At 39.1% G+C, this 11814-nt stretch overlaps 1 protein-coding gene across 1 annotated transcript; it reads right to left on the bottom strand. All coding sequences in view use genetic code 11, as the record gives it.

The window, feature by feature from the left end:
* Positions 1-37: 37 nt before the first annotated feature.
* EGR_00082 (Potassium channel subfamily K member) lies at positions 38-10391 on the bottom strand (the record flags this gene model as incomplete). Its single annotated transcript, XM_024489331.1, has 5 exons — positions 38-79; positions 169-542; positions 4699-5184; positions 5489-6003; positions 10153-10391. The coding sequence occupies 5 exons, from the start codon at positions 10389-10391 to the stop codon at positions 38-40; spliced, it is 1656 nt and encodes a 551-aa protein (XP_024356009.1).
* Positions 10392-11814: the final 1423 nt, after the last annotated feature.

The raw sequence follows: 11814 nt of genomic DNA, 5'->3' as shown, positions 1-11814 counted from the left end.
AATGGTAAGCATGTTGTCGTTTTCTGTCACCTGCCGACTACCCAATTCGGCCACTGCATTTCTTCTCAAATCGCGAAAACTTTTAGTTGACACGGAGCGTTTGAGTAGACGCGGAACTTTACCCTTGGTTTTCCCATATGACCTGATGCTTTTAGTCTTTTTGCTCACATCGGCTGGCGGGGAACCTTCGCTGTGTGTTGTTTTGGTTGAGTGTATGGAGAGGTTGCGATCGAGGTTTGTCGAATCATTTGAATTGGTGGAGTCCTTGTGATGTAGACGCATGACTGTGGAATCGAGATTAGCGATAAGCGCAAGTGATTGCATAGAGTTGTAGAGCCCATTTTTTGTCGCATTACGACTACGCCGACGACTAATCATGCGAAAGACTGGTTTGCATCCACGAGCGTAAGCGAGGCGGAAGAGGGAGGCCATCATGTCGCCATTTTTGGAGAGGTAAATAAAGAAAAGTGGGATCCCAATGACGGCATAGAGCATCGTGAGAAGCTTCCCATATTGTGTTTGAGGTGTCACGTGCCCATACCCTGCAGTAGAAAGAAAAATTTGGCTTAGCCACTTGTGCAAGCTACTATATGGTTGGATAATTCATTCTTGATGTTAAAACCGAAGAGGGAACTAACTTTGCCTTAATTGTGATTAAAAGATGGATAATATGCGCATTGCCAGGGTTAAACATCAAATTTCCGATGCTTTTTTAGACTAAACATCGTCCCGTATTCAAAATTGTACCATGTTGATGAACCAAACGGCGAGGCCAATGAGCGCACAGAGTCGGGCAAGACGAATGCGATATAGCGCTTGTATTGATGGCAGATCTACTCACAACCAAAAATTCCCGCCTAAATTCACACAAGATGCAATGCCTGTTCGCTCCTATTTTGAACAACTTTGAACTGCAGTATGCATCACATAAGTGTGAAATCACGACACGTTTCCTGACTCTAAGGAAACCTTATTTTTAGCCATTTTTCCGACTAGAAATATCATGGAATGAGCCTCAAATTTAATCGAAAATGCGGATTTATAATTGACACTATAGCATAATCTCTAACCTGTTAAAATATATAGATGGCCAAATTAATAGGATGGTAGTGATAGAGACTCACGTGAAGGAAGCAGGTTTACCTGAGAACAAGATGAATGACATCGTACAAAACACAACATCAAAATTTGCATTTAAGCATGATTAAAAAAAGGGGGAAATTTATTCAATGGGTCGGCGAAGTGATATAACAATATCAATTCTGTCGTTAGGGGCTGTAACAAACTACCTTAAATTGCATATCAAAGACGCAACCTCTTCAGAAATAGCTAACAATATTGCAGAATTGTAATCGCACTAATGTCGAAAAGTCATAGCGGCTGCACTGCCCGTCTCGGAATTTGTCTTTACACTTTAAATGGCGGTCGAAAGTTGGCAGAAAGCATTCAGTCCCTCAAATGAAACTATATTCTTTTTTGAGGACGAAACTTTACTTAACCACATCTTAAAAACTATATTTCTCATAAATTTAGCGGATTAAGCTCCCTCCATGAGATAAATAGGAAAATTTGAAGGTAGAATGCTGCCTATCCCTTATCACCTCTTCGGCATTATTTCTGATTATTGGAATGTGCCTTCTAATCACTAGGTACTTCTTGAACTGTAAGGCATTAAACACGGGCAGTACCTGCTAATCATCCGACTCAATTGTCGGAATGAGCTGGATAACTTAGAAAGGCAGCAGCTAATTACACCGAAGGATCAAAAGCCTTAGATAACATTTGATGAAAATGTGAAACCATTGGGTGTGGAACCAAAATCACATTAATTTGTGATTATGTGGTAACCATAAGTTGTGGTAAGGTTGGGAAACATGGTGACCTGCTCTATCCGTCTAAATAAGCAGATGAATACTAATTCGTTAAAGAAGAGGATGAAAAGGGACTGACAGGGGTTACGGTCTGCTGTCCCTGTCATTTAGCAAATCGGCTCTTCACGCGCCAAATGCTTATGTATTTGAAGCGAAGAAAAGTAATGGGGCGATTTTCGGGATATAGACATCCAAAAATAGAACCCAAAGTCACTTTGAGGCGTAAAATTTAGGGTAGTATGGCAGCCATTGCCAGTTGGCACTATGTCAAGGGTATGACCTGCAGATACCAGTTTTGTGATGTCTTGACGCCTAAAGCGGCATGTGATAATGCACCTTAATAGGCGTTGTGTTGAAAGATGAAAATCCATCATTTTCCTCTACCTTGAGGAAGATGATTTCGGTAAATGGCATGTGCAGCTTAAGTTGATCGTAAGTCGGAAAAATATCAGACAGAAACTCAAAAGAACAAAAGGCTTTTGTAGCTTTTATTAAAATACTATTCCTTTGAACCAGTAATTTGATTAATCAACAATGATTTTAGAATGACTAGGATAAAAGTCAGTTTTGCTATACAATCAAAAACACATTGGTTCCAAATTGTTATGATGATTCAGGAAAATATTACTTCCTTACGTCTTGCAATGGCAAATATCTTTGAACAAGTCTACTTTCTGTTGAGCAATGTATTTTGCTACAACGGGTAGCACAAACAGTCAACACTATTACATTTTATTGTATTTTTTCCAGTAGGACATTGACAGCCATGGCAATCTGCTGATTCAAATTTAATGATTACAATCACCTGTCACATTTCATTGTGACTTGATGACGATTGGTTTTAACCAATAGAAAATCGAAATGTTGCGAGTCTTGACATTGGTAAAGAAGAATGGGACTGAACGCACGTAATTATTAAAGGGAAGTAAAATTGTGGTTTGAGACGTGAAGAAATAACAGGGAAGAAGGCAAACAAGTAATAAGGTGGCATGAATCGCAATGTCTAGCAATTATGAGAACTCCCCTCCTTGCTATATAGCACGCATTAATCGGACGTGGAAGAACAGCCGTTAGATGAGGTGTGCACTGCCCACCTTAATCGCGCCTTCCATCAGCAGGCGCACTCATGCATTCAAGCATGCAGGCACACTCCTTTTAGGAGCTGTAAACTACATCGGATGCGTTGGGCGGTCAGACACGAAACTACGATATATAAATTTTCTGTTAACCTTTGCAAAGTTCATGCATTAAATTGCAACTGAATGAGCTTTGACAAAGTAAACCACGCTCAACCAATCTGACGGATCCTCTATTTATCTGTTATTACCACGGGACGCAAACGAAAGGGCAAACTTAAACAGTGGTTTTGATTCACTGAATTATTATTAGCTGAAATTTTTACCTTAAGTCAAGTAGCATCAGTTTGTCAAAAACATACTTAAAAGTGTGAAATTCATATTGTATTTACCAGGAATATTCGCTAAACATTGATGATGGGTTTCCCCGAGATACAAGGTGCTTGTTTTTAAAATTTGACAAAACTTCCATTTAATAATAAGTAAGTATTGAAAAGCTAAGAACTTAAACATTCAATTTCAAGGATCGACAAATTGTAGAGGCCATTGGTTCGACTTATTTCGAGTTATCATATTGCATGGCAATCAATCGCGTTTACTTCTTGATTCGGATTTCGAGTGTCAGTATTTATTACAGTGATGGAAGATGTAAGAAGTAAATAAAAACCCAAAATGGATAACTCGCGATTATTCAGATATTTTTCAAAGAGCGATTAAATCTGACACCAGCATCAAATCTATGTAGGGTAAAATTTTGTCAGTTTTACATTATTTCAGTTCAGGTGACTGGAAGGTAGGGTCTAAAAAACAGGTACTAAATCTTTACCGGAAGCATCATACTCAAAGAGTCTTAAAATTACCATTCGCTGAAAATGAACATTGCCTTCAGACGCTTTATTAAGGCTTCAAGCGCTGAAAGGACTTACGAACATCCCACGAAGTTCACTTAAGCACAAACGCGTGCACAACTTATTTGTATATTTAATTGGGGACATGACATGAACTTCCCATTTTTAATAGGGCTGCTGCAAATTCCTTTTCGGATCATAAGACAAGTGAACGTGATCTGCTATCGCCTAAAGGCTGTGGTATTTTGGCAATGGTATAATGCAGTGCCAATCGTGATTGGGAGCATGCTGCATTTTCAGTTGGTTCACCTCTGCGTCCTGCATTGGGTTTATTTATTTTCACACAAATGTAGCAGTTTAAATTGCTCATAAATTAATGTAAAGTGAACAAGTACGCCAACACAAATGAAGCAACTTGGTAGTTTCTCAGAACCTTTGCTTTTGGTACGACTTGGGGCGCAAATAACTTTCATAGTGTTAAACTCGGCAATACGTACTTGGTTAGATGGTTTCGGTTGGCTGCTCAACTTTTGGGTAAGCAGTTTTTGATAGCTTACGTTGGTTAATAATTAACACAATTTCACTCACTCACAAAGTATCAGTGGGGTATCGAATACAGTGATTATGGCTGTCCCGAGAAGATAAAATACTGCCAACCTTCCACGTACCTGCGAATACATCCCACGTATTTTAAACTTACGTTCGCAATGCAAGAGAAGATCAGGTAGTCTTGACAAAATATTACCTTCGCTTCTGAGAAAATCGACAAACAATAAGTCTTTTTTCTTCAAGTTTTCCCTTAGAAATAATGATCTGGCCTTAACATTAACTATAAGCACATAAAAGTTGGCAAAAGTGGAAAATGCAGAGAAAACTTAAAATACAGACAACATTCCAGCTTACCGATTGTGGTGATCACAGTGATCGCAAACAGTACTCCTCCCTCAAAAGTCCAGTTGATATCGTCAAAATTAGAAGCACCGTTCCATCCCTCATCTTTTATTGCATGAACAACCTGGTTTACATAGGTGGCAATAATCCGGGTAACATTGGCTCTAACACTTTCAGCCAAAAAGGTGATATTTGAAATCTGGTCTGCGTTAGAGCTGCCATTAAAAAGTGTCTCCATAATGTACCTGTAGTCAGAATCGTAGTTGAACGAGTAAGAGGTGCCATTTCTGACAGTGGCGAAGGAGGCGATGTTATTGGGAGCTGTTGCAGTAAACAAGTTTTGTGATGTGGGAGACGGGGTGGTGGAATTTATCAAATCTTGGAAAGTTGATGAGGAATTTTCGGACACAATACCCTCAATCCAGTGCCTCGGAATTATCTCTTTTGAGAGCTCCAGTCCGTGAAGATACCAATCAAGACCTTCCAGACCGTGTTTTCCTTGCGCATGTATTGCGAGGGTTTGATTCGTCATTGCAGCTTCGATGTATCAAATCTATCTTGTTCCTCAAATTAAAGTAACTTGCTATCCACAGGTCCATTAGCTCAGTTAGTGTATTATTAAAACGAACTAGCATTTGCGTTTTAACTTGCCTTTCCCTTTCTCTTTCTACTGCACAAAATACAAGTGCACCTAGAATTGTATAACCAACCACCATAAGTGACAGTCCTATATGAGATATTATGAAGCCCAGGGCATGTTTTGCATATTCCATAGATTTACGGAACCGCGCTCTCAAAATACTTCTCCTGTCTAAATTGACCAGGTCCTCAGGCACCGTAATGTATTTCAGAGGCTCCTGTGGCGCAGCAATTTTTGATTGTACATCATCGTTGGAGCCTCGGGAGGAAAAACTCTCGACAAAGGTGGTAGCAGCTGGCGAGCCTCCAGAAGGAACTGGTGTCACTGTGAACTTTTTGCTTCCAGTAGAACTGTTTAGTGATTGATTAACTTCCTCTCTTGGGGGATCAGATTTGACCTGCTCCACGGTTGGTCGGAATTCTTTGAGGGTTGAATAAATTAGTGAGTCAAGTCCTTCGGACTGAGGTGGTTCGAGGGAGGGTTTGGGTGGTGCCAGGTTTTGTTCTTCTACTGTGAGTAGTTGAAGACTGGTAGCGGGATTGAAAGACGGTTTGGGAGGGGGCTGCAAGTTCTCGTAGGTATTCACAGACTGGTTAGTCGTAGGACTCACATTTGTAGACGGCGATACCGTTTTACTTCTCTGCGGGGAATAATCCTTTAAACGAGATTCTGCGTTGCTTGAATTAGATGTGCATTTTGGTCGCACAAGGTGTGTGCGTTCTATGATATCCTCCATGGAATTTTGAAAAAAACCACTGTGTTGTTTATGCCAAAGTTAGCATATGTCTAGGAAGGCGAAAAAACCTTATTTTCCCCCTCGTTGTTAACTCCTGAATGGTGAGTGTGCATACGTGTTGCTTTAACCGCTGGCACTTACGGTGATGATCCCAAAAATTTTCCTCATTTTTCATTGGACACTAGGAGGTAAAATCTGATTGGCTGTTGCTTTGCTGTGTTGGGTCACTGCAATATTCAAATGGTTACTTTTAAAAACATTTAAAAGCAACAATATTTTTACACCAAGAGGTTCATCTTATGGGGTTATTCTGTCTTAGCTTCAACAATGTACAGGCTAGGGGATTTGTTCCTAAATTAAGAGCGTAAAAATACTTTACAGCTTGTTGAAATTTGTGACGAAAGAAAACTGGTAAGGATCTTTTAGAAATGGATAAAAGTATCGAATTTGGAATATTGTAGCAGAGAGACATTAGTATTTGTGGTAAGTGGATAAATGAAAGCCTTTAGTGAACCGCGATATTTGTCAGAAGGTGCAAATTCTAGCAACTAATAATTTGTCTCTATGACTAAACTATAATTATTTTACCTTTGGACGATTCGGATATACCAGTTGCGTAAGTGCTGCCTTAGATTAGGCACTTTAGCTATGAAAAGTTGGAAAAGATGCAAATGCGGTGTTCATTTAGAAATGTCTTTTGAATTTCAAACTTTTTCTTTCCAGTAAACAGTGTTGAAATGTTTGCATTACCACCCGACATAACATTTACTGTGGACATGTTAAAAGATACGAAGTCCAATCTGCGCAAGTTCAAGTAGTGAATTTAAGGCACTACAAATAAAGCTGCTAAGTTACCTTATGGTAAAAAGTTATACACCCATAATCGAATGTGATTCCACTGAGATAGACGGTTGTAGCCGCAAAAGATGATGAAACAAATAACTTATCATTCAAGTTAAAAAAATAAAAATAAAGAAGCAAAAGACGGGAAAACAAACCAAAGTAAAACATTTAAAAAGGCATCACGTGCAAGTTATCTACAAGGTAAACACTAAGCCAGACGTCCGATGCCGTTAGCTACGAGGTAGCATGCAGACACAGAGGAGGAGCGAAGGAGAGATGGAGTTTTTCAGCTGGGCTTTTGGATGGCTAACTGAATGTCAACGAAAGTTGGGATCGCTAGCGTTACTAGGTGGGATGTGGATAAGGAATGGAAATAAGCATAATATGCTTCAGTGTTCTCGGCTCCAAGTCTTTTAATTACCTAAGTGAGGAAATTGAGGTGCATTAAAAGTAGTGCTCGACTAATAACGCTACTGAATTTCCAGTTTTAGAACTTAAGGAAAGTTGAATTTGATTGTCTCAATGTGCATTTTTAATTTGGTTATCGGGTATTTGATTATTGGCACTTTTAGTCATACGGCTAACAATTATTTTTTTGGTCGCCTACCTTTCGATACTGCCTTGGTAATCCCATTAAAATGAATTTTTTTACTTCGAAAGTGAACCATACCATCGTGCTGCATTCTCGCATTAACAACTGATTTGGTTAGGCATACGTTTAAAGTACGTGGTAAATGTAACTGGTCTTATGCAAAGAGGTAATTTTTATTACGATTTTTTGCTAGTCGAACGTGTGACTTACACTCAACCCCTAAGTCTGTCGCCAACGTCTTATTGATGTCCGGATCAAGCTCATGATTCGAGTCCGTGTCCATGTTCACTATTCGTACCAATAGGCATTGCTATACCACCTTTATAACTAAGATAGGGTATTAGCTCATTGAATTATACTTCACTTAATTGCTGGATAGTATATCACAAATTCGCATGATTAAGCCAAATTCAATTCGTTGCGTGGCAGGGGCTGATTAATGCACAACCGACTTGTGTTGGACACCCCAAAACCTAGTCAAAACTAGTGAAAATGCCAAGGCTGGGAGTTGAATGCACCCCTTTTTTGACATGCATTTTAATGGACTGCTGATTGGTGCACTGTCATTGGACATCTAGTTTATAGTTCAATCTATATTTAGTGTGGATTTTTTTCAATTATTAATTCAATTTATCACAGCCAACCCAATTTCTGTTTACTAACCGTGACATTCTGAGTTAACATAGGACCCGACACAGTCATTTTAAGTTAATGGGATTATTCTTTCGCTGCTTTTGCGAGTCCATTTTACAACAATTCAAAGCATGGTGATAAAAATTTATCGAAATTTATCCGCTTAAATACTTATACTTTTGGCATGTAAAGTGAAAAAATTTCATTACATGGGCTTCTTGAAAATAATTCTAGGAACAATTCTTGTTGCATTTTGTATAAATCATATTTTTAGAAAAGAATTTAGTAGTAAGTTTGAACTTGGGCATTTCCGATATTTAATTAGAATGATTTATTTTCGAGCGGTATTGAGCCCCCTTTGACAATCCCATCCCGCCTGCCCAAAGTTTACTTAGGGATACTAATCCCCTTGGTAACATCCGAAAATTTTGAAATAATTAATAGGTATTTGTGGATATTCTAGATTGTTCTGAATAGGTTCTGTCTGCATCTGAGTTACAAGAGAAAATTGTTATTTTCACCTCAATCAGCTTAGAAAACAGGTATTTCCTATTCGGACTATCCAGTAAAATGACATTTATAAATGGTGATAATGACCGTGGGTTGGTGATTACACTGGTCGGCGGTGCACCAACATGCTGGAATGTCATGAAGTAGGGTGACACCTTAAATAATGCCAAGCCACACTGGGAGACGGCATTTTATCTGCAACCGAAATTGGGGACAACTGAAGTGTTCATTCCATCAGTCATGCACGCACTGCCATGGTCGCCAATCAAGGCAAATTTTAGCCATCCGAGAGAAAATTTTTCAAAGATTTGATGATTTTACGGTTAATGCGGTGCAAGTGGTTACACAAGCGACAATCAAAATGTTCTAATTGTATTGCCTTGGTTCATGTTTTATTCTCATAATGCTGTCGTAAATTTCTCCTTAGAGCTAGTTTTACCTTCAACCGATTTTCTAAAAAATGACGGCAGTATTGTAGTCAATGATTACAGTTACAAAACTAAGGCATAAAACAAAGTGAATTATTTATAAATACTTAAAACGTGAAGAGTCAAATTTAAATTTTACGAGCATTGGACAAAAAGCGTTGAGACGTTATCGAATACGTTTTATTTATTATACAAGTGAGTGAGTTAGGAAAATAATTTACTTCAATACAGTGAGAAAATCCGCCTGGCATCAGGCCTTAGTGAACTTCTTTAAAAAGTTACTTAATTCAAATTACTCCCTTTAGCCAATTTGAAAGAATTCACAAAAGCAGTGAACCATCGGCATCATCAAATAAAAAAGTTTGATGCGCATTGTTATTAGGGCATGCCATTTGCGATTTAAGTTATTGAGATTTTACACAAGCGTTCCCTACTAGAGTGGTCCCTCATTTAAGGTACTCAAAATCAGTTGGACACTTAAGTTAAAGCTTTATAAAAAAAGAATAATAAGGATGATAACAGTCTGCTTTATGATGGCTTTCGGAAGTTTTCGCTGGTGTCATTGATAAATTTGACTTATGCGGGACCCCAAAACATCTTTCTTTGCACTAGGGAATAAGGTTTTACATTTTGCTGGTACTTTTAATGCATAAAATCTTCAAGAATCGTGCTGGTAGTGATAGTTGAACCGAGAGCACCCATCCATAGTGCCGCTCGTGGTTGGCCACAGAAGTGGTGCAGCTCTAGATTTGGAGAAACGCCTAAGTAGCCTTAAAATTTTTATGGATGTGAGGGATTAAGAGCAGCTGAAAAAGGCAGTCGCTAGTAAGGTCGTTAAGGTAAATTTTCCAAAAAATGTTCTTGCGCTTCAGGCGGGATGTGAACTACTACAGAATCACGAGACGTATCAGAGTGACGACATTTTGATGGCAAGCTATGTTTAAACTCAAATTTCTCCGCAGTTCACTCTTGGTTGTGCTGCGATGGTGGAAAGCTAAAATGCAACCCGAGGGTGCGCGAAGGTGAATAGCAAGTAGAAGTAAATGGGAGCAAAACTTTTCTTGTTTGTGCTTCTTAGAGAGACCATTGGTGGGCAATAGCAGTGCCTGCAGCAGCAGCAGCAGCCTCGCGTCGGATGGGCGGAGGGGGCAGATGCATCGGTGGGCCTTCGGCCCAACGACCACGTGTGACTAAGGCACCTGCACCAGCACAAATCCAGCTCGGGCGCGCGTCGATGCGTATCAACACGATGGCCCTCTCCCACACAGACACGTCCCAAGTTGCATTCAAATTGATGGCAAAAGTGCGCAATTCGTCGATCATTGTACGCATTTGCTTCTTCAAAAAAAATTACTCATTATGGACTAAAATTAGGCAATACTTTGATGGAACCACTGCTGAACCAGAAATTTGTTCCTCTCTCAACCTATTACCCTCCTTTTTCAGCAGAAATACCCAATTGACAGCTTTCCAAAAGGGTCTTAACGTTCAGACTGAAATGAAATGCAAAAAAACTGCCTGTTAAGCCAATCGTTTTATGCTGAAATTTACCCAGAAATAAAAGACGAAAACGACTTTGCACTCACCAGCTTTTCTGAATAGTTGCTTTATCAATCTTACATCTTAGTGAACTTTGTCTACCTCTTTATATTTTCTTGTATGGATCTGAAAATTTAGTAATCCGCCGACTGCATCTTCTTCTCACACATGCAGCAAATATCTTCAAAAGTGGCTGAATGCAAACTAACAATTTCTGTATGCCTACGAAATGCAAAAACACCTTTTTAAGACCACCTTTGTGTGCATTTTGCCCCAAACGGACGGAATGGCTGCTTAAAAGGCCCTCATTTGTGATTGATAGTACACCATGGGTATAGTGCACTTTTAGCAAAAATGACCTCATCTACATTCTAAACGGTGATCAAATAGTAAATTTTGTTAACATAGTATAAAGAAATTTACTTGTGTAAAGAAAGCACAAACTGATATGCCGTGGTTATAAAAGTCATAGTGACGTGCACTCATTCCCCGCAAGCTGTCTCGGCTATAAACGTAAGGTCGGCGATCGCAGCATACCAATAGGTGACCCCAGCAGATATAATACTAACATCAGCTTGCCTGCACTTTGGTGATCTATACCGACTTTATAGACCAGATTTAATCAACACCATTTCCTACTGTGTACGGTTTAACTGGAGCCAGAAGTGATAACTCTAGACGAGGGAAAACTAGTGTTCGAATGGTTTAATGTAAGGTTGCATTTACAAGAACCGCAAATATCATGTCGTGACCATGAAAAATGAATTGTTGAAGAATTTTCCGGTGATCAGTTGGCACAGTTACACTGCACCGTTAATAGTAAATCTTTCACGCAAAAATATTAGGGGTCCTCATCGAATTTCCACCATTATTCCTCTTTAATGCAAGACATTAATATGCTAATTTAAATAACTTGCCCCTCCTAATGACATGGGTTTAGCATTCCTTTCAACCGCATCACAGTCGTTAAGGTTTTAAGAAAATCCACTACATAAAAACAGTATGGGTGTAATGTGTGCATCTGATATTCCAATAAATGCCTAAGGAGGGAGGAGAGCCTACTGATAACCAAATTGTCCAAATCCTTTCTGATGTGACAGCAGTGTGTTTTTTCGACTTGTCCAATCTTTTGAAGTGGCAGCATCGAATTGAATGGTACGTTAAGATTAATTTTAGTAATGAGGAAATTTTGTTAATTAAGAAGGTC

Source organism: Echinococcus granulosus (genome assembly GCF_000524195.1).
Source record: "Echinococcus granulosus chromosome Unknown EG_S00001, whole genome shotgun sequence".
Taxonomy (NCBI): domain Eukaryota; kingdom Metazoa; phylum Platyhelminthes; class Cestoda; order Cyclophyllidea; family Taeniidae; genus Echinococcus; species Echinococcus granulosus.
This window is presented reverse-complemented; position numbering and strand designations above follow the sequence as displayed.